Source organism: Nyctereutes procyonoides, unplaced genomic scaffold, assembly GCF_905146905.1.
Source record: "Nyctereutes procyonoides isolate TBG_1078 unplaced genomic scaffold, NYPRO_anot_genome, whole genome shotgun sequence".
Classification (NCBI taxonomy): domain Eukaryota; kingdom Metazoa; phylum Chordata; class Mammalia; order Carnivora; family Canidae; genus Nyctereutes; species Nyctereutes procyonoides.
Window position 1 is genome coordinate 11989929 of NW_026575034.1, and position 24161 is coordinate 12014089.

General features: G+C 42.8%; 1 protein-coding gene across 1 annotated transcript in view; it reads left to right on the forward strand.

Moving 5' to 3' along the window:
- SOX6 (SRY-box transcription factor 6) overlaps window positions 1-23012 on the forward strand; it is a 411290-nt gene extending 388278 nt beyond the window's left edge. Inside the window, exons 14-16 of the mRNA XM_055317952.1 lie at window positions 1417-1650; window positions 4744-4960; window positions 16197-23012. Of these exons, the coding sequence (XP_055173927.1) occupies window positions 1417-1650; window positions 4744-4960; window positions 16197-16500 (755 nt within the window). The 3' untranslated portion in view covers window positions 16501-23012. The remainder of the gene's footprint in view (window positions 1-1416; window positions 1651-4743; window positions 4961-16196) is intronic.
- Window positions 23013-24161: the final 1149 nt, after the last annotated feature.

A 24161-nucleotide genomic window follows, 5' to 3' on the forward strand; every position in this document is an offset into this window, starting at 1 on the left:
TGAAAACAAGCAAGAGCTATGTTCATTCATTTATTCACAGTCATTCATTAATTTAACATAGTTTACTAATTAAAACTCTATATGCCTAGTGCTTTACTAGAACCTAGGGATACAGCAGTGAACAAGAACCAGTTCTTGCCATATTCTCAAAGAGCTTTTAATCTAGTATGTTACTGGTTAGAGTCACCTCTTTGGAAATGATAAAATATCAGAGAATTGGATATACTTTCATTGGGGAATGTTTACGAACTACCCTAAAACAGCAGAAAAATGTATCAGGACCCTTGAAATAAATGCCTTTTAGTCTAGTAGTTTTGCATATAAGTTGAAAACCAATCTTTTACTTAATAAATATTTATTGAATATCTATTATGTGGGAAATCCTGGGGATACAAGAATGAGTACAACATAAACACCAGCTTTAGGAGTTTCATATTCCTGGGGATGGACTGGAAAGATTAGTGAGAGATAGTCACATAAACAAGTAATTACTTTGGAACATGTAGCATAAAAGAAAGGGGAATTAATGCAGCCTGGGGAGCATCATAGCAAATGCTGTTCCTATGGCCTGAATTACCCTTCCCACCTGTCCTTACAGCCCTCCCCTATTCACCAGCTAATCTTTATTCATCATCCACCACAAAGTTTAGACATCGCCTCTCCTAAGAGGCATTAGCTGACTGTCTTGTCTGATGCCATCCTGGTGCCCTGTATACTTCGGTATTACAGCACTTATCATACACTCTTGTGATAATTGCCTGGGGTCTGTATCCCTTCTGATCTGGGCGCTCCTTACAAGCAGGGTCTGTTGTGCCCTAACCTCTGGCATAATGCCTAACTCATTGTCATTCATTGCTCAATTAATATTTTTATTGAATTCATTAATCTGTGAAACATACCACTTTTGGGTAGGCCTTGAAAGCTGAGTGGGGCTTAGTGGGATTTAGTGAAGAAGTAAGAGATGGGGCTTCCGGGCAGCGAGAGGACCACTGGACAAGGCGCAACATTGTGAAAGAGAATTCTATTTGAGGTAAAGAGGCAGTTTGAAGTGCTGCAGTTTGGGACAAAAGAGGCTAAAATGATAGGTAAGAGCCTGCTTTTGAAGGGAAGAATCGCAACAGGAGAGGTTAGCGTAAAATAATGTCAGGCATTGCCAAATCTCCACCTGCAGCCAACGGTAGTGAAAATGCACCAGGTGTATAAAAACATCCAAGGTGAATTTGGCCCCGTGTGTCTTGGAGACCTCCGTCAGCAGGGCCTGTAGACTTGTCATCTGAAACCATCTTCTTCCAAGAGGTCACTTGAACAGACGAGAAGGGCCTAGGGAAAACAGCTGAACCAGGCGGCAAGCTGTGTTACCTTACCCAGATAATAATGCTTTGCACCCGTCTTGTTCTTCCTGCCCTGACATTACAGGAGGTAAAGCCATGAATGGCTCTGCAGCTAAACTACAGCAGTATTATTGTTGGCCAACAGGAGGTGCCACTGTGGCCGAAGCACGGGTCTACAGGGACGCCCGCAGCCGGGCCAGCAGCGAGCCTCACATCAAGCGACCAATGAATGCTTTCATGGTCTGGGCGAAGGATGAGAGGAGGAAAATCCTTCAGGCCTTCCCCGACATGCATAACTCCAACATTAGCAAAATCTTAGGTGAGTGCAGTCTCGAACGCCGCCCCTCGCCCCCAGCGAGCGCCTGGAGAGTGGACCACAGGGGCCCCGGGGCTACTCTGACACCCAAGGGAGACTGGGTGGAGCTCAGCAAGAGCTCAGGTAGAGCTCAGCAAGCTGCCTTGGGAGACATCGTGGTCATCTCCTGTGTCCCCCCACCCCGCAGCCTGGTGTTTAGGGTTAGCGGTTAAACAGCCACCAAGTGCCAGGGAGGGACTAACACTTCATTATTTTATTAAAGATTTTGTTTATGTGTTTGAGAGAAAGAGAGAGGCATGAGTAGGTCGAAGGGCAGAGGAAGAAGCAGACTCCCCACCTCCCATACAGGGCTCCATCCTGGGACACTGGGATCCTGACCTGAGTCCAAGGCAGATACTTAACCAGTTGACCCACCCAGGCAGACCCTACAACTTCTTTCATTTTATTTTATTTTATTTTATTTTATTTTATTTATGTTTAAAGATTTTATTTATTTATTCATACACACACACACACACACACACACACAGGCAGAGACAGGCAGAGGGAGAAGCAGGCTCCATGCAGGGGGCCTGATGTGGGACTCGATTCCAGGACTCCAGGATCACGCCCTTGGCCTAAGGCAGGTGCTCAACCCCCAAGCCACCCAGGTGTCCCCCTGCAACTTATTTTAGAGACAAAATTATTTATGGTGTGTTAAACTGAATTTGGCAACTCTGAGAGGCCATGCTAAACAGGGATCCTGGAGACAAGCTGTATTTCCTTTTCCTATTCAGCCTTCTTCAAGCCTCCGAATCCTACCCAGAGCCTAGAGTCTCTGCTTTAGTATTCTTGGGTTCATAGCCTCCCCACCAAAGAACTCACGGGGAACTAGGGTGAGCCCCCAAACAGTGTGAAATTCATGGAGTGTCCAACAGTGCCTCGAATGATGACTTTAAAACTTGTCAAATGAAAGTGCATTTACTTTAATAAGATAGGACTAGTTTGAATTTCGTAGCAGAGAGTCGAGCACGCAGAGCCCAGGCGGTGAGGCCCCTCGTGCGGTAAACTGCCAGGGTGATTCTCCTGCTTCACAGGATTAAACTCAAAACCTCGTTCTGTTAGTGTAAAGCTTGCCTAGTGCAGATTATACAGTTTGGAATTACTGCGTTCAACATATTGAACATATTTTATTCAACATGCGGCATTACAGTCAACATGTTTCCTCTTTAAAAAGAAAAAACACAGAAGGCACTGTTCTATTTAAGCTGTCACAATGTGACAAAATCTCTAAAGGAGCCGTTTAAGAAGCTGAAAAACATTAGAGACTTAAACTGTGGTTTTCATTTTTTAAATGTTTTGTTCAAAAGCAATAAATATTTAACCTTAGTAAATATTGGTGATCTGGACATACACAAATACACGTTTTGTCACTGTATAAATAATTTAACTTGGTTCTGAGGCATGGTGAGGCAGTAACCTCTAAGAAAATTTACAACATGCCTAAGATCTAATCGTGGCAAAATGTTAAAAAAAAGATAAGTTTTTCCCTTTTATTTTTGAATTTCAAGATGGGTACTAAATGTCATTACAGCCAAGCAGGGTGTTCTTTTTAGAGTTTCTGAGATATGCATGGGGATAGTATTATTCTTTTTCGACTTAAGTATCTTTTAAGCCAAAATGCTCCTCATGGATACATTAATTTTTTTTCTAATTAACAGACATTTAAAAGAAAATCAGTGTTTCTCTGTCCTTGAAATTGATACCTAACTTTGAAATTTTCTTTTTTCCTTTCCTTTTCTTTCTTTTTCTCTCTTTTTTTTGTTTCTTTCTTTTCTTTCTTTTTTCTTTCTATCTCCTTTCCTTTTTCTTTTTTTTTCTTTTTTTGACATTTTAGTAGCAACATTTTAAGCACTCAGATGGGCATAGAACCTCTCTGTTTCCATTTTGGCACTGTGGGAAATCTGTATTATTGGTGTACATTCTGTGGAAAAAAACCTATTAAGAATATAGTAAGTGTATTCATTAAAATATAAACTTTAAAGCACAAGCATTTCAAGAGTAGCGAGAACTCTCTGTTGACTGAGGCTGTATGCTACTGGGAGTCAGCAGAACACGGAGAAGCCAATCTGCATAGACTTTCTACACAACTTTTGCACAACAATCAGGAAAGAACAGGGATGGATGTGCTATTAAAGCAGACCAGGATATTGCTGGCTACAGAGAATATTTGTACAACTTTCCATTTGTTTATGTATGAAAAATCTCCACTGAAGAATAGCTAACATCCAGTCAGCACAGCTGTTACCGCTTTATTCACCAGCGAGACACAAAAATGCAATTTGATACATGTAAAAAAACACATCCCTTCTTCGTCAAGTGTTTAGATAATTCTTTATAAACAATATTAGAGAAGTGAATACTTTTCCTTCTTCCTCTATAAACCACATTAAAAATTTTTGTGCTGTCATTGGTAAAGCTATGAATGAACGTTTATAGTACTTGAAAATGGTATATATAATTCCAACTGTACCTTCCGGTTCGAAAGCAATAACTTCTTAGGTAGAGTTTAGGCTTTTTAATTACCCCAGGCCAGGGGAGACAGTGTGTGCAGTGGGCTTTTAAATACAGAAGGATATAACAACATCTGCTAACACCGTATCATAGGGCAGCTTCCCTAAAGGTGCTTGGACAAGTGTGGGAGATGCTTGAATCTCTGCAGCCAGGAGAGCCTTTTCTGAGGATCCTGTCAGCCTTGAGAGCATGCTTTGGAAGTTTGGGTTTTTCACCCTTTGAGAGTGATCGACAGTTAGATGGGGGAGGGACAGTGGATTCGCAAGGTAATCTTTAAGCAGCAGAGAGTTGTTTTAAAACAATATACTTTTTGTGTAGCACCAGCTTTAAGTTATCAAACAAAATAACGTAATAAATGTATCACATGCAAAATTATTCTTTGCTCTTTATGTCTCTAAAAGACTACTTGGGAGGCTCAGTGGTATGTGGGAATAGGAGCTACCCAGAGCACAGGTGAGTGAAGCAGTGGGAAGGTATATACAGCATTAGCCATCGATATGTTACCTTGACCACTTGGGTACTGAAGGCTATTTTTATGTTTAGGGTCTCGCTGGAAATCCATGTCCAACCAAGAGAAGCAACCCTATTACGAAGAACAGGCCCGGCTAAGCAAGATCCACTTAGAGAAGTACCCGAACTATAAATACAAACCTCGACCGAAACGCACCTGCATTGTTGATGGCAAAAAGCTCCGGATCGGGGAGTATAAGCAACTGATGAGGTCTCGGAGGCAGGAGATGAGGCAGTTCTTTACTGTGGGGTGAGTGTTCCCGAAAGAACGTAGCCACCTGGGCTTTCCCTCCCCAGTAGGAAACTGCAGGATGGCTACTGGCAGTGGATTTGGGAAGGATATTAGGGAAGGGAGGAGGAGGTCAAGATCTACCCAGGGGCTCAGTTGCAGTGATCTTTGCAGTATTACACACACACACACACACACACACACACACACACACACACACACACAGTCTTGCAGCCTGGCTCCTGCTCGATAGCTCAAAACAAACCTGGTCTCCCCTCTCCTTGTCTCCCAAACTAATCTAAGATGTTCGGTGCCCACACACCAAGTTGCTGGTAGTTTATTTAAGCAGACATACAGGGAGAAAGAATAAAAACTAACTTAAGAAATCCCCAGAAGCTTTCCAGCTTCCCTGGGTGGTGCTTCTGATTCTAATCACAATAGTCTGCTTTTGTTGTGGGATCTACCACAAGATAATTGGCCTTGACATTGGTTAGAGGACCTCATTTTTGGCGCAAGATCCAGAACTCCTGTTGCAGTAAATTATTCTGTGGTGGAAGCAATAACAATGTGGATTTTCTTGCTTAAATCAGAAACTAGACATGTTTTTGATATCTTCAAGTCTGATTTCATGTCATTTTGTTTAAAAATTAGGTAATAGATTTCTGGTATAAATTTCGACTTGGCTGACTGGCTGTCTGCATTGAAAAGAGGCCCCTTATAACCACAGTAGTTGGGATAAGTGGGGATGCAGATGCCTGTAGGTTCCAGCATGCCCAGGCCTAGAAGCAGGCCTAGAGGGTGACAAACCAGAGGACCTTTCTGGAGGCACTGGCCTGAGGCAGCTGCCATCAGAATGGGAAGATGCTTGGGGTAGGGCTTAAAAGAGAAAAGTAGAGTAAGTAAAAAGGCAGCTGGATTCACTGTTAACTAGGGGGAGCGTGGAGGAACGGTGCTATTCTATGGCAGGGAAATGGGGCAGCTTCCCCTGCAGGTGACGAAAAGATGTACCTTAAAAGAAAAGTAAAGAGCTGTTTATTTTTAAGGACACTAAAAAAATAACACCATGGAATAGATAGCTTCAGAAGCATGTGTTTAGAAAGCACAAAATTAATTTGGGATAGTAAATAGAATACCAAAAAGAAAAAAAAAAAAAGGCCATTGAAAGGAGTCTGGGTTGTGAATCTGTGCCCTACACTTGGGTGTTCTGGAGAGGGACATGCGTTCCGGAGTGTGACTGCAGAGGTTCAAGCACGGTGCCACCGAGCTGGGCAAGTTGTTGAACTTCTCTGAGCCTCTGTTTCCTCACATGTGAAATGAAGTAAATATTCCTACCTGTCTTGTACAATTGTTGATTCAGTGAGGCGCTGCTTTTGAAAGTACTTCTATCGTGCTTAGTATATTATCAATAAAGGTGAGTTTCTTATCATTACTGTTACCATTAAATGTGGATTTACTATACTAATAAAACTATATTTTATGTCAGCAGATAATCAGTGAGTTTCTTTACACTGTAGCAGATCTTTTTCGAGGTCAAGGGAGGCTTAAGCCACTTTGTTATTTGAGAATCCCAATCTATTAACAGATGAAGCCATGCCAAGACAGGTTTATCAAATTCTTCTGTATTCTAAATGTTTGCATTTTTAAAAACAATGCTTTTAACACCAGAAGAATAAGTAGACGATTTACTGGTGATTTCGATGATTTGTGAAAAATACGGATTCATAGTGCGCATTAGGAAGTATAGTCGCATGAAACAAAATACTCATTTATTTTAACTGTATGATAAATGTCTTCTTTTAACCCTGTCTATGAGACTGTATATAATCTCTTTTGAGCAGAGAATCAAAGTTTAAGTTTGAGATCCTTTGTGATTCCCACTCTCTTTTTCATGTCATATCTCTGTGTATGTAATGATACATACAATGGGTCTCTTCTGCTATAGTCTGGAAGGCTGTCAGGGGTACCATTTTTAGTTCCCTGATACTTATTTGAAAGGATAAGATGCAGTAATTCTACTTAATTTATTTCCCTTACCAAAGGGTACATCAAAGTAGCTCTGGATAAAACTTGCCTCATCACACAACAATGCATGTAAAATTTAAAAAAAAATTCAAACAACACCATCTACCATGTATTGAGTGTCTAGTATACAGCCCACTGTATACTAGACATTTTAGATATATAAATCACAAAATCCTCTAACTAAGTTAAAGAAATCAAGATCCTACAGCTGCCAAAAGGTGAGAAAGAGGGAAGGTTTAAACCTGAGTCTCTGCCACCATCATGCCTAACGACTGAGCAGTTGTCCTTACCACAGATTGCCTCAAAATATGCCTCATCGCCCTATTCTGGCACAGTTGTGAGTATGGCTGTGCTATTTGAAAAACAGCTCCTAGAACCTTTGGTTGTTGTGTATGATGATGGCATTAAAGGAACTTTGGAATTTAGAGACTGAGGATCCTGTTCCTGGGAATGTAGAGGGTCCTTTATGGAAGAATCATTTTACACTGTGGAATGGGGCTACAGATGTGCAGGCAATGACCATAAAGTCTTATTCTTTAATTTTCAAAGCTGAATATTTCCCTGTGCCCACCTTTGGTAATATTTGCAACATAAAGCCAGGTATTATTTCTACTTAAGGATTCGTATTCTCTTTTAAGTGGTTGTATTTGATAGATTATTAACTCCCTGGGGTTCATCTTTGGAAATTCATCTTCATTAGATGTGAGGTTATTACAAGAGGGAAAAGAAACAAGAAATTCAAAGATTGCTATTGACTTCTTGAGGGAATGGGGGTGAGATCAATTTTTATAGCTGGTTTTGAAAAGACATGCATAACTTTCGAGCCAATAAAATTACATATATTGCTCAACATTGTCATGCATTTTACTGCCGATACAACTAAAAGTTCAGTTAGTTGGATTTTTTTCACTCAGCTATTATGAAATAAATTTATCAATAATATGAAACAGAGTAAGTTTAGCTCTGACCTTAGATTTAACCCCTTTGGTTGACAGGTTAAGTGTTAGAGCTTTTAATAACTTTGATGAGTACTATTCATGTTGAAATGATATTCATTAGGGTACATGCAGCTACAACATTGTCTTTTCCCAAAGAATTCTAGCCAAATGTACTTCCATTTGTTTGAAGTTTATTCAATAATTTATCTGTGAACTCATAGAGAATTATGTAGGTACTATAAAATATCAAGTTTTGGGCTACTTTTTGAATATTAATAATGATAAGTTATTGAATACTTACTATATGCTATATACTGTGACGAGTGATTTGTACAGAATATTGCAAAGACAACAAATTTACAAGATAAGCAGTATCATCCTCACCATGGGGTCAAAAAACACAATGTTCAGAAATGGTAAATAATTTGTCCAAGGCCACACAGCTAGTAAATTGCAGAGCTGAGATTTAAACCAGGCTTATGTGAATGTGAAATATGTGACTTTTTCAAGCCTTACACAGGTCTCTGACTTAGAGACTACAAACTCTTTAAAGACTGTGTAGCATAATAGTTATGGACACCAACTCTGGAGCTGGACTGTTCTGGCTCAAATACTAGATCTGCTTATTCCTAGCTCTAGGAACTAATACACACCAATATTTATTCCTCTAAAGTCTCCACTTGCTCTGGGAAACTTTATTTCAATTCTCGGTACTTCAATTTTCTTATAAATAGAATGGAGAAATGACCATAATACCCTCACCATTGGGCCCTGCCAAAGATTGAATAGCTTGATCTATCTAAAGTGCTTGGACCAACATCTGGCCCATAGGAAGCCCTGAATCAGAGTAAATATTATTATTCTAGAAAAATAATTTGGCTACATGCCAAATATATATTTCGTATTCTAAAGAATTATATTCTAGCGCATTATGCTAGAAGTAATTTGAACATTTGCCATTTTGATCCTAGTCTGAAAGGGGTTGAATCGAACCTATGGGACATATATAAATATAATTGATTAGTATAAACTAGCCATACTATTTTCAGTATTGTCCTCCCGTAGGGAAAGCTGGATTAAGGGTCTCTAACAGGCAATATAAAAAGACTGCCATTATTTCTGTTTCTTACTGCAATATCAACTACAGAGATGTATGATGTGTAGGCTTATCTCATAATGAAACAGACTTCATTGTCTTCATTTATAGATGCTGTAAAAGTCTGAAAGATCAACAAACAAGGGAGATCTGCCAAATTAATGCGGAGTTTTTGCAATTGGTGAAGCTAGACTATACTCCAGAAATATTCTTGTGATTCAGAAACCGTGCAACAATGCTGAGCTCTATCAGAGGCAGCTCTACCCTTACCTTAGGCTGAGAGAAGGGGTTCTTAGCTATCTCTGCTCATATCAGCTGCATGTGTATACTTTTAACAAACATCTACAACTTTTGTTTTGATGTGCACATTCATTATTTGTAAGGCCCAATACTTGCCAGCTATTCCTGTTTGTGAAATCTGCAGTGTTTGAATTTTGACTCTGCAATTGATCTGTAAAGGAAGGAAAAATGCTTTTTAGGAAAGTAATTTCCGATAGACAAAGCTTGAGCCTGCTGGCTGGATTTTCCATTTTGTTAATTGATTGGTCCGTCAATTGGTAAGGGCTTATTTGAAACCAGTGATGTGCCCAGCACTGTACTAAATTAATATAGGACATGAGGCATTAATTCTGTACACAATGAGCTTTCAGAGAGTGTTATAGTCAGAGAAACTAGATGCATACAAAACATATTAGCAAATAATGGTTTCTTTTTTTTTCATTTTTTAAATAAATTAATTTTTTATTGGTGTTCAATTTACCAACATACAGAATAACACCCAGTGCTCATCCCGTCAAGTGCCCCCCTCAGTGCCCGTCACCCATTCACCCCCACCCCCCGCCCTCCTCCCCTTCCACCACCCCTAGTTCATTTCCCAGAGTTAGGAGTCTTCTGTCTCCCTTTCTGATATTTCCCACACATTTCTTCTCCCTTCCCTTATATTCCCTTTCACTATTATTTATATTCCCCAAATGAATGAGAACATTCACTGTTTGTCCTTCTCCGATTGACTTACTTCACTCAGCATAAGAAGATTTGGTTTATGTATACAATGGAATATTACTTAGCCATTAGAAACGACAAATACCCACCATTTGCTTCAACATGGATGGAACTGGAGGGTATTATGCAAATAATGGTTTCTTATACATACATATAAACACAGAGAGAATACATCGCATGTGCTGCACATTATGTATAGTGAAGTACTAACTTTGATTTTATAGACAAGAACAAGTAAAGCTCAGAAGAGGAGAGATTGCTATGCATTAGGTTCATTAATCATAGGTCATTCTAGAGGAGGGGGACTTGAGGTTTGGGTAGGGCGGTGGAAAGTGGAGGCCAAGACTCCTATTTTAGCATGAAGAAGGGCATGAACACAAGGAGGGAAATTCAGAAATGTTCAATAGTTTTTAAAAAAGGAGGCTAGCCTAGGGATTATTCCTGGCAGTAAAAGTAAGAGAGGTAGGGTGTGTAGGGTGGAGCAATATTTTGGAAACCCTTGAAAGCCAAGATTCAGCAACTATAATTAGCCATGCTCACTTGATTTTTTAGTCTTTTATTATGCTGGTAACAACAATGAGAAAGCAAGACCAGCATGATAGTTAGCTTATGATTTTGTACCCATAGAATCAGTGGTAACTTAGAAGTGGCCTCAGAAGTCATATACTTCAAGGAGCCAGCCATTGTAGGAGCCCTCTCTGAGTTCTGCTTGAACTATTCTACGGCTTAGAGACCTCACCACTTCCCAAGGGAGCTAGTTTCTTTGTGGAACATATCCTAATGCTAGAAAGTTCTTTTCTCTGAACTGAGCAATGATCTACCTTTCTGCTACTTGGTAGCTTAGTTCTAATCCTCTTTTTGGTCCCTTTTCTAGCGCAAGTCTCTTCTTTATAAAGAAAACCATTCAAGCATTTAAAGATGGTTATATTCATATTCCTTCTCCACTATCTTCCCTCACATATGTCTAGTCCCATTTACATCTTTTCTTCTCTAAAATAGTTTACCCAGCTTTTTCATTTGTCTCCCCCTCATTCACTAGTTCATTCATTCATTCATTCATTCATTCATTGTATGCAATATGGAATGTGCCACCTGTGTTCCAGGCATTGTCTAACTTTTAGAGCTGTATCAGTGAAAATTCATGTCCTCATGAAGCTTACATTCCAGCAGGGGAAGTCAGACAACCAATCAATAAATGAATAAAGAAATATCAAATAGTAATAAGTGCCTTAGAATGAGGTAAAGAAGGGAAAGTGTATGGAGGATTGAGCGCAATTTTAAAAAGAGTGGCTACAGAAAACCTCACTGAGCAGCTCATACTTGAGCCAAAGGCCTGCAGAGTGAGGGAGCAAGCCGTGTGTGTCTCTGGGAGAAGAGTTAGGCAGGGAGAACAGCAACTGCAGAGGTCTGGAGGGAAGGTTGCGATTGGCATGTTTAAGAGTTAACAAGGCCAGAGTGGCAGGAGCAGAATGAGTAGGTGGGAAGAGTAAGAGATGTCAGAAGGTAGTAGGGAGTCAAACTGTGAAAGGACCTTTGGCCATTGAAGACTTTGAATCTGACCCTGAGTGAGATGGAAAGACATTGAAAGGTCATAAGCAGAAGAGTACTGTGACCAGACTTATTTTTAAAAAGATCACTCTATCTACTGTGTTGAGTATTGTCTGAAGGGGGTGAGGCTGAAATAAGGAGACGGGTTCTTAAAATAAACCAGATTAGAGTTGACGGTGGCCTGGATAGATTGGTAGCAGTGGAGGTAGCAAGAAGTGGAGGGATTCTGGATGTATTCCTGATAGCGGACCGCTAGGAGTTGCTGATGGGCTGGATACAGGGTGTGAGAGACACACAGTTACCAAGGATTAGCCGGAGCAGCCAGAAAGATGGAGTAATCATTAACCAGGATCAGAAGGGCCATGAGAGGAGCAGGTTTATGGAGGTGATCCGGAGTTTAGTTTCAGACCTCTATGGTTGAGACAATATTTTGACATCCAAATCAAGTAAGAAGTTATATACTTATATGACTCTAGAAGTTAGAAATGTAGTGCTTACTGGACATACAGATTTGAGAGTTGTCAGCAGCTAGATAATATTCAAAGCTATGGAAAATGGACAAGATCACCAAGGGAATGAATTTAGATAGAGAAGAGACGAGGTACAAGGACTGATTAGGTACTTCAGAGTTTAGATACCAGGTGTATAGGAGGGCAGGGTACATCCAGGGACCTAGAAGGAGCAGTAATGAGACAGGAAGAAGACCAGAAGACCAGTGGAGAAAGCGGTTCAGCAAGGGGAGAAGTGGCCAAGTATATCAAATGCTGCTCATGGCGTAGGTCCAGTAAGATGAGGACCAAGAACTGACTTTTGAATTTAACAACATGGAGATCATTGGTAGTGTGACTTTTACAAGCTGGATTTCAGTGCTGAGAGTGATTGAAGCAGATTGAAGAATGTAGTACTGAAGGGAGTGAATATAGAGTTTTTCAAAGCTTTGCTTTAAAGGAGATAGGGAAATAGAGCAGTAGCTGAGGGGGCTCTGAGTCAAGAGAGAGTTTTTGTTGTTTTTTAAAGTGGGAAAGATTGTGGCATGTTTATGAGCTAATGGGAATGAGCCAGGAAAGAGGGAAAATTGATCATGCAGATGAAAGAGACAGTTACTGGAGGAGATCCTTCCTAAGTGAGAATGGATAGATTCAGTGCATAAGTGAAAGAGTTCACCTTACATTGGATTATGAATTCATTAAAAATATAGGAAGGCAGACAGATAATTAGGAGAACAGACAAAGGTAGATGGATAAATGTGATGGCGGGGGCTTGTGAAAAATCTCTTCTAATTGCTCCATGAAATGGAAAGCCAGGTTATCAACTGAGAGCGAGGATGTGGGAGACGTTGGACATCTGAGGAGAGTTGAGAAAGTAGGAAATAATCGTCTAGGAAAGTAGAAGAAGGAGTGGCCTAGGAGAAAGTACGACAGCACCAGAGGCCGGTTTGAAATTCTGCTCAAAAATTCGGAGACTGGTATGCATGGTAGCGTGTTTTCTGCAGCCAAGTTCAGCTGCGTGGGAGTGATCACAAGTAGGCAGAGAGTTAGAGTTTTGCCATGTAAGAGAGGGGAGACAGTGACTAACCACAGAATCTGCGAGATTGTCACTAACCACAGAATTCATACTGGGCAAAGAGGTTAAGTCAGGACACGAGGGGGAGGGAGAGGGATAGTGAAAATTGGTTGAAGGATCAAGGAAGTATAGATGGGTGGGAGAATTGTTGGACTGGGGTTTTAGAGGAAGAAAACTTAGAAAGATAAGATGTGGTGGTCAGAGAGCGGGGATGTTTAAAATGGAGATGAGGGTGTGGTTACAGCTGGAAATGACAAGGTCTGCTGATACCGGGAGGGGCCAGATCATCACCGCAGAGAGGAGCTCAAGGAATGAACATAGCGAGGTGTTGAAATTATCACCTTTGTGGATAGTGAGTCATCAAGAATTGTGGCAGGAAAAATGTTGGAGCGAGATCGACGGTAAGCCCGGAGCTATAACATCTTTAAGGAGTAAGAGGCAGTGACCGAGCAGAAAGTAGATAGGGGGTCAGCGGGTGACACAGCCTGGTGTCCCTCCACCACCGGCGGTAGGCTTTTGAATATCATGTGCTCCGTCTAGAAAGGAAGTTGTACAGATGTTTTATTGGTTGGTTGTTTTTAATGTTCCATTACCAACTTAATGTCCAAGTATTTTTAAATATGTGGATCCCAGTTTGGAAGTTAGATTCTGATTCATATTGTCAAGTATTTTTCTGATCATGTGAGCTTGCCTTTCTCTCTCTGATCTTGATATCCAGTAGAGAATTTTTGACATTGAGAAAGGGTTCAGCTCCCGGCTGTGGTACTCGTATGGCTTTGGACCACCAATTTAAACTCTCTGAAACTTAGTTGGTAACTTCATCGATAAAAGAGGGGAAATAATATTCAATTCTTAGGCTTATTGTGAGGATTGAGGAAGATAATGTGAAAGCATCTAAGCATTGTCACCAGCACATAATAGGAGCTCAATTCAGATTTATTTAATAGAGCAATAAATATAGATAACTTGTTTAAAAAAATACCACAAAACTGACCATCTATTCTTTCTGAAAAGAGAATGTCCTTTATGAAAAGAAAGTGTACCACTTGCTATTGTGTATGGTGTGTAGAGTTTATGTTATAGATTAGCTCACCAAATTGGGAAATCTGTAAAATGGGTTAATATTGCAATAAAAGCTTTTACTCTACATTCATGTGATTAAGGCAAAAATATTTTTACTGCAATTATCCAAGTTCAGTAAAAAATTTAATGAGGCATTCGCTGCCTTGGGCGGGCTAGCATGAAATTTACTTTGTATTAATTTGCCCAAAAGGTAGAAAGCAGAAGTATACTATTTGTAGAATTTGGTTCTATGAAAGGGAAACTAGTGTTTTCTGAACTGCTTCTATGCAGAGATATAGACTCCTCTATGATCTTCTTGCAATAAAAAAAACATCACCATGAACATCATAGAAAATGGATCAATATCAGGCGCTTAGTGTCAACCGGGTACTGACAGGATCTATAGAAATCAGGAATTTTTATGAGCCGTTATAAGCACAGTGTATTTGTATATCGAATATCCGTAGTGGAAAGAGCGATAGGATTTCATGTCATGCGACCTGGGTTCCCAGGGTGGCTCTGCTGGTTGTTGAGTGCTGGGCTTTAAGCAAGGCCTTATACTTTCTTCATCCGAAAACTGGGCGCCACAATACCTCCTGGGCTTGCCATGTTAATTAAATGAGGTAATATGTATGAAAATATTTGCTATATTATGTTTGGTCAGAGGTGAAGGAATCATTGTGAGGCCTTGTGGGGGCGGGAGGAGATGGTCGAGGGTAGCATTGTCAGGTGTCTCACACAGCGATTCCAGGTCATTGCTATCATTTTTTCCCTCTCTCAGGCTGGAAGGCATGCAGGGCTTTTTGAGAAAATTATCCTGGAAATGTCAAAGGATAGCTGGTCACTAAGCTACTTCTTCATCGATGCGGGGTATTTTTCTGCTAGACTGAAGTAGATGGAGAGTTTTAACAATATCGTAGAGAGTCAATAAGAACTATTCAAGGGACAGACTGACCAGAAGTCTTGAGTCTCCAAAGGGGAAAGGACCTTCCCAGACTTCCCTGACCCCCAGCTCTTGTGAAGGTTTGCAAACCGAAGCTCAGAAAGGATAGTTGCGGCGATACTCTGAAATGAAAATAAATTGTAATTATGGTCCGTTAAGGTTGAGGAGCACTTGGTAAGCACCGCAGCCCTGAGAATACCGCTTTAGTCGTAGGCTGTGAGCCAGGCGCCCCAGGTCTGACTCTTTCAACCGGTTATAAGGCCTCAAGGGGAATGAATGGAGGGGCAGAGGGCGGTGTCTCCCCGAGAGGGGGCAGCGGACCTTCACGGAGGGCCCGGGAGGCGTATTTGAACTAGAGGGCCATGGTGACAGAATGATCTCTGTGACGCAGCCCGGGCACTGGCTAGGAGCTGGGCTGAGGCCCTGCGTGCTATTCCGACAAGTGGGAGGGCCCTCGCTGCTCCTCTCTCCTGACTCCTCCAACCCAGCTGCATGCAGCCCAGGGCCTCGGGCGTCACGACGTCCAGGATGATCCTCCCGTGACGAAGACCAGAGAAGCTCCTTCAGGGAGCGTCCCCACAGGTTCAGCCGCACAAACGGGTAGACGTTTGCATGGGAGCCAGATGTGCGCTTGGCTGAGCCTGACTCTCTGGGACACACTTGATCCTTTCTCATCTCCATCTTCCCTTTCCAGCAGTTCTCAAGCCAGGGTGAAGACACAAGCCTGCTTAGCAGTGGCAGTAAAATGGGCCTCACGCTACCAGTCTTTTTTTTTTTTTTTTTTATCATCCTGGGAGATCTTAAAAAATGTTGTCGCGTGTAACTTCTGGAATTGACTACAGCATTTGTCTCAAAGCCATCAATACACGGCCCCGCCGTATTGCCTAATGCCCAAGGATAGCATCAGGGAGCTCCCCGCAGGACTCCTCCAGGGAGCACCTCTGCCACCTTTTGTCACTGGCTTAGAATGGCAGGCAGAGGCCCCCTCTTGCAACGCAGGGTAGGGGGGTGAGTTCCAGTGCCGCCAAGAACGAATCCATCGGTATTTCCCCCTGTTTTATTCTATCTCTTGAACCCCTACAGGCAGCAGCCTCAGATTCCAATCACCACAGGAACAGGTGTTGTGTATCCCGGTGCTATCACTATGGCAACTACCACGCCGTCCCCGCAGATGGCCTCTGACTGCTCCAGCACCTCGGCCAGCCCCGAGCCCAGCCTCCCGGGCATCCAGGGCACCTACGGCCTGAAGACGGACGGCGGGAGCCTGGCGGGCAACGAGATGATCAACGGAGAGGATGAAATGGAGATGTACGACGACTATGACGACGATCCCAAATCAGACTATAGCAGCGAAAACGAGGCCCCCGAAGCTGTCAGTGCCAACTGAGGAGTGTGTGTTTGCCGAATCAAAGTACTTGGACATTTCACCTCCCCTCTCCCCCCCACAAAAAAGTTCTTAAAGAGCCCGCATGCATTTGTGGCTCTCCAGTTACATCAGCAGAATGGTCTTCATTGTTTCGTAAAGTGTGAGACAGATTAAGTTTTCCCGGATTTTTCATGAACTTGAGTTTTTGTCGTTATTGTTATTGTTGTTGTTGTTGTGTTTTTTTTTTAAACTTAGGTGAAGACATATTAAATATGAGACACCAGGACTTGAAAACTTATCTCAACCCATAGCTGTCTTACAAGTCTTATATTTTTGTCTTACTATTTTTTTTTTCTTTTGGATGTTGATAAAGGTTTAAGTTACTGTTTTAGATGGGGTTAAACATTCTCACTCAGGTATGCTGTGCCGGCCTACAGGTTGTGAATGTGTTTTTATTCTGAATTATTTTAGAGAACAACTGAGGATTTCATATTGTGAAACAGGACAAGTCCACAGCGTGTGCAGCTGCATGTAGAGCATATTCAAAAGGCCTCGGAATTCCATTTTTCCATGTGTAGAGTTAAACTTTGAATGTGCCAAACTTTTTTCGTAACTTTTGAATCTTAATATTTTGAAAAGTCTTAAAGGAGACACTGCAAAGTCTTAGACAATCTTTGGCATCTTAAAATAAAATAGCAAACCACACATTTTTTTTTCCAGAAAATGGTAAAGTACTCAGGAATCTGGAGACAAGATATTGTAAGGAATGAACAAGGTTGCCACAGTGCATGTACCCAATCGTGTTTGCCTCTTGACGTGCCATCAGCGTGTGACGCGTACGACGTGCGCGCACCAGAGCAATCACCACACCAGAGACCGACGTGGTGGTCTTCTCTGCCTGAGACCACCTCTCACTACATCCATTATCCCTTTGCCTTTTAACCCTGACATTCAGTCTTAACACATTTTCTCTTAAATAATTTATTCATTCCAGAATGTCAAGGGTCCACTTACTATTTATTTGAAAAAAAATGTTGGTGGCATTAATTTAATAATTCTTGTTTTTCACCCTCCTTCCCTGAAGACCTTTTCAGCCCCTTTTCACCTCCTTCTCCTGCTACATACAAAAGATGTACATAGTGATTTTATGTCCCCAGAGCATCTGGAAGCATTTCTGAAACGAGATTCTATCAAATACTTATATTGTTTTTAAACATAAGTGTGTATCTGGCTGCAGGGCTGTATATTTGGATACAGGTGTAGAGTCTTACACTTCGACAGGTACGCCCCTGAGGTTCTCTGTGACCTCAAACCTTTTGCCAGACTTTCCCTCTAATTCAGTTTAGCAACAGTGGTAGGATCTGCATCAGTGGCATTTCCCCTAAATGCCATCTGGCAGCAAGGGTCAGCAGTGGTGACTGCCAGGCAGGAGGGTCCTGCAGCCAAGCCTAAAGCCCAAGGTTGTGGCCCACGGAGGAGGCTACGGTGATGCCATCATGGGCTGGCACCTCCACCCTGAGTTGCCTTGTCGCATCTGGCACATCTAGGGAGTGTTTTTGCAAACTCCCCAAGATGCAAGAAGCCACAGGACAGCCTCAAGGCAAAGATAGAGGCAAAGAGTCATGATACATCCAGAGAATGAAAGAAAACCATAGGGAAGGAGAAGGAGGGGAACTACATTCCCTATAGGGGATGTTCCTACTGTTAACTCTGGGGAACAGACGACTCCTGGGGCAGCAGATGAGCTCCTCTGGCTCACTCCCTCCATCGGTGGCCACGTGGGTGGGGGCATGCCTCCCTGTTAAAGGCACTGGTCACACAGGGTTTCTCTGGAGATTTGCTGATGGGCTGGGAGGCAGTGAGGCTTCATTCCCCCTCTCCTATCTTCAGGGAGCTCAACCATGCCATTTTGACCTTCCCGAAACCAGGACTGACTGCCTATGGCGGGGGAGGGAGCCTCACCCCTCACCCGGAGTGGTTCGGTGCGAAAATGTCAGTTAATGGGACAGTTCACCTCATGGGACAACCCAGAATCTGATCACCAGGACATAGGAACGGCCCCATCAGATTTCTTGAGCCATTTTTGTCACTTGGAAGAAAATAGTGTACCTTCATATTTATTTAAGGAGTGCTCAAGGCCATACCTACTAGCAATAAATAGGTCTAGCCAAGATGTTACTGGTTGTGTCATTAGCTGGGAGTGCTCTCCATAAGCTGATTAAGGTACTGATAGGAATGTTTTCTTCTTAGTATTGGTCGGGGATTGGAACTTTGTTTTTGTACATTTATTTCAAATGAGGAGGAGGTCATTTTCTCAAAAAATGAATATTTATTATTGTCTTACTGATTTCTTTTGATTATATACCTCTCCTCCTCACTTCATACTCCTGTTTTTTTCTCTTTCTCTTTGACTTGTGCTTTTGCTCTCTCCTCCTCCTCCTCTCTCCTTTTTTTTTTAATTTTTTTTTTTATTTTGCCGCATAGGTAGAGTGCTGTATGGCTAGCATTGTATTGTATGTAATTAATTTTGCACAAAGGCAAACATTTAGAATAGTAGGTTAATTTTGTTTGTTTTTATGACCATGCCAAAATAATATTCTGGGCTGGTGGAGAACAAAGGACTGTTCTTTAGGACTGAAACTTGATTTTGCTTGTAGTTTAAAAAAAAAAAAAAAGAAAGAAAAAAACAACAAAAAACACACACACTCACAGATGTTGTTTCGTAAGTGTTATAAGCACTGGATATAAATGGTATTTTTTATCACTTCTGACTAATGTGAAACTGTTGTACGAAAACGACATGAACAAAAGTCATCTGTTTCGACTCGTGTGGGCTTGCCTCACAGTTGCCGGATTTGAGTCATTTTTATGTCTTGTTATTTCATTTATTTATGCAAAATACATGTGTGTATGAACACTTTGTTTTAGCTCCAGCTCTGCCTCAGTACTGGGGTGCAGTTACTTCTAGCCATGTTCTTAAAAGTGAAAGGCTATTCAGGAATGATCTGATTGTAAACGTCTCTTTCATTGGGTCAAACAGTGATGCTGTATTTGAATCTAAATTCTGCCTATTAGAAGTTTATTCTATTTATTAGCCAAGTGTGGCTCTAAATATCCATGGAAATTAAGGATGACAATCATAGGGATCACTTCTTTTTATTTTCAGTGGGGCTTAAACAAAGTTTTTATGACTTTACCATCTCATTTTAGATTTTTCTAATTATGTAAATATAACATAGAAATAGAATTTATTTTTGGTTCATGAATACTTAGCGAGATATAAGTTATGTATTTCCTTTTCGTTCTCTATCCATATATGTTGGTCCAGACTAGAAGTTGACAAGTCACTGTACCTCATGGGGATAGTGAATTAGCAGCCACAGTGAGAGAGCAGCGTTCCACCTGTCGCTGGGGCAGTAAAACCCTTCAGTCGGGTTCCCATGCAGTTTGGAATCCACTGTCCACAGACTCAGACTTTTACTGATTTTTTTTTCTTATAGAAAGTCAATGAATTGAACATACTAAATTTCCAGTACAGCTGGGGGAGAGTCAATTTGCTTTTGTTAATCCACATAAATCTTATAAGGTAGTTCTGTGACCATTTCATAGCAACAAGCGTGAATGCCATTCTACAGGCAAAAAATCTGCCTCTGAGATTGACCGTTAATAAAAGTCCTACCATGCCAATTAGATTAAAGAATGCTCATCAACTGTTTTCAGTGCTTCCTATTTCACAGTATCTTCAAATCAAAGAAAAATGATCTCCATGGCGTTAAAGAACTTACAGGACCAGGGTTTTTCCTTGTCACTTAGAATAGGGACACTGGCACACGATCCTCTCCTAAAAAAATGGACCATATGGGGTAGGAAGGAAGGAAAGAAAAGAAGGAAAGAAAGAAAGACAAAAAAGAAGGAAGGCAGGCAGGAAGGAGGGCAGAGAAAGGAAGGAAGGAAGGCAGAGAACAGGAGAAAGAAAAGGTCAATCCGTGGACAGGAGCAGCCAGGCAGGCAGTCTCTCCATCTCCTTGGCAGAGGCGAAGCAGAACCTTTTCCAGGAAGGTGGGAACATTTGTCATTTTCACATGTATTCAGCTCGATCTTTTAGGAGCACATCAGTTTGCTTCATTTGGTATTTGATACTCCCCAGCCTTGTCGTCGGGCCTGATCCGATATGCCAGGGTCCCGGGCCAGTCTCCCAGGCCAAGTTCTAAATTCAGGTGTGGGCTCACAGTGCTGTTGAGCTTGTCAAACTCTGGCCTCCCTGCACATTAGCCCCACTGGAGCCTGGGGTGTTTGAAAAGGGTGTGATCACTCTAGGGCTGAAATTAAAGGCTTCTTTCTTTCCCTCATGAAGCCGGGCTGCTACTTCGGAGCACACCCTCCCGAGCCGGGAGCTCAGGCACTTAACTGAAAGCGGGGATTGTTCCGAGGAAGCCCAGCTACCCCCAGGAGGAAGGCAGCCCGGTCAGTGGAACACCGCGGGCAGAGGCTGCTTCTCTCAATCTACTCATTTTGCAAAGAGCTGACCTCTAACTACTCATTAGAGAAAGGAAAAAGAATCACTTAGTAGTTTTAAGCCGTATGAGAAGTCCTGTACCGAGTGCCAACAACTACAAAGAATGCAGCTAGAGGAATGTATTGAAATTATTACTGGGTCTTCCTTCATAATGAGAAAATGACAAGAATGGTTGCTGTAGCCTTGCCTGATTCTGTGCACGTTTGTCTAAGGACTGAGTTGGCACTTCAAGCTCACTTCTCAAAGTATAATAATATTGTATGACCTCATTTGTCCTTTTACAGAAGCACTTGCATCATTTCCTTAAGTCATCTGCCCCCTGACATGTTTTCTTCCTTAATAAACAACTTCTATCTGTTATTCCTGCCGATTATGTCCTGTTTCTGATGCCATATACTGTTGAGCGGAACCCTCTGCTAATATCATTGAAAATATTGATATGCAAACGCATTTCCTTTCCACCCCCCTGCCATCTTTCCTTCTGGGGGACAGATTGCTTTCCAAAAGCTCATGAACAAGTATTGGGAACGCTGGTACCTTTGGGGCAGGGCTAGAGGAGGTGGGGAGCGGGGAGGGGGGCCAGGGAGCAGAAGGGTAATGTTTAGGGCAGATACTCTTCCGGCCGGTGTCCGTGGCTATATGAACGCTTGACGGCAACTCGGTGACATATCTTGCTATCTTGCTCAGTAGTTTCTTATTCCTGAAAAACCACAAGCATAAGGTGAGGCCTCAGTGCTGGTGCTCTTGGAGTATGGGGAATGTGCAAATATTTAACTGTTTTGTATGCTGCACATTGCAGATCTGCTCATGTGCATTCTCCGTTTGTCTTCCTTTGTCATACGTGTCTTTGCTTTTTTGGAAGTGCAGTCTTTATTGTACCCTTCTCCAGCTTGTAGCCAATTAGAATGCTTAGCATTTATGTTCATTCATTATTGTATTTGTCATGTAAAATTTTTATTACCTTAGACAAGCTTATAAGCTGTTACTACATAACTTATCTTACTGTAACTCTTTTATTTCCCGACCTTGTAATTTGTTTGTGATGTATATTGTGAGATTGTATTCTATGTTAATTTAATCAGCACAATTCACTGACATGCTGGACTGACATGCTGGCTGCTGTTTCAAAGTGTAAAGTTCGTGTAGGGCTGTTGTCAAGGTACTGTGCTTTGGTTCCTCTAGCAACCCTGCGGGTGTGGCCCGTAGGATGCTAAGGGCATTTACTACACCCTCCAGCAAATTTAACTGCAGATTTTCTTTGTAGAAATTCTATGTATAACGCAGGTACCTACTTGGCCCATGGCTGGTAACTATTTGGGCAATTAGAAAAAAAAAAAAACAAAAACCATAAAAACTAGTGTCTATTGCTGCTTTGAATATGTTTGAAAGTCTGAAAATGTAAATAATTTATCAAAAAAAAATCTTGTACAGTCCAGTGTAAAGTTTTTAAATGACCTTAAGGGTTGCCATCACATCTCTCTCACACTCTCCTCTTGATAATGGAAAAAAAAAGTTTGCTAAGGATTAAAGAAATGGGAAAAGAAAAAAAAAAGAATCTCTTCAAATTCAAAGGAATGAATCATTGTTCTTAGCTTTGTTGCATACACACGTTTCTTGGATTTCGTTGTGCAGTATTGACGTGAGATAAACTCGACATTGAATAACCTTTCAGTGACACTTTTCAAAGTCTTCCCGTCCTCTGCCTCATAATTAAGGGAAAAGACAAAATTGAAAGACACACTGTCTTTATCTATCCTGGTGTATGTTGGCACCTTAGCTACTTTTTTTTTTTCTTTTTGCACAAGGTGCTTTCCTGATATGTTAAACCTGCCATCTTTGGGTGATAATGTATATGCCATGAAGGGGCCTCGGCCCCTCAGGGGAGTGTCTATAAGAACTGCCTATTTATGCTCATTTACCTCAAGACTGTCCTCTCTACCCTTAATCTAGTCGTCATCACTCCATCTTTTGTACTGCTGTTGACACTTACAAATTAAAGATAAATTTTGTTTTATGACCTCTGTGTGCGGCCTTGTCTGTGCCCTGCAAACACCAGGCTCCCTCCCACCACGCCCGGCTGCGGGAGCCTGCGGGGCTCTCGGGCCCTGGGCGGCTTCGGCCCTGCGGGGAGGCAGCCTCACAGAGCCCGGAACGCCTCAGCTGGAAGGATTGGCCTGCTCTGGTGCTTGTGCAGCGCACCTGCGGGGCGGGAAATGCTTGCGGATCTACAGGTGGGAACAGGATCCAAGGTGGATTTTCGTCAAGAGAAGATGAGAATATCACTCCCCATTTGCCTGACTTGTGTGTGACAGCGACACAGTTTATGGAAGCTGTGAGCATCCCGGGGTAGGAGCACGTCTCCAGGGCCAGCCTCTCACCTGACACCACCTCCTAGGAGCCCAGCAGCCACCGTGGAAAAGGCCGCCCTTCTGGAACCTCTCGGTGTGGTGGCCAAGGTTGGCCCATTTCCCGGGGCTTCCCCGCCTGATGCCCAGACAGGAGCAGCGCGGGGAGGGCTTCGGGAGCTGGGAGCTGGAGGTGGCCCTGAGGGGAGCCTGGCCCAGCCCGCAGAGGCCAGCACGGGGCCAGAGAGCGACCCAGCGACGTCTCTTGTGGCCTTTCCTGGGACAACTGAGCCACCAGAGCAAGGCAAGGATGCGCAGAACTCTTCTTTACCGCCACCAGATTGTAAGTCCCGCCCAGCTGCTTGAGTCCTGCACACCCACCTCGCCGGGACCCTCCCTCCGGCCCGCGTGGGTTCCTAAAAGCCCAGGTGAACTTAGGGCACTGCTCTGGGGCCACAGCAAGCTGGCTCTGCCGCCGGCCAGCTCCCGACCCCCCAAGTAAGGCCTGAGTGCTCTCCTCTGTCACAGGGTAGGGACCCCAGGCTCGGGGGCCCCGGGGAGCTGCTCGGCAGGTGGCAGGCGGCCCGGAGGCTCCGACCAGGGCTGTCCGAGCTCGGGGAGCACCCTGGAGGAGCCCCGAGGCCCGGCCTCCCTCACCCCGCCCGCCCCGGGCTGCGGCCTTCCTCCCTCCCACTCCGGCTTCCTGCTAAGGCGCAGGCCTGCGCCGGCTGCCCTCTCCGCGCGCAGACCTCGGGGCCTCTGGAAGCTGGCCGGGTGGGAGCCTCCGTCCTCCCGGGTCCAGCAGCCGCAGAGCCGCCCCT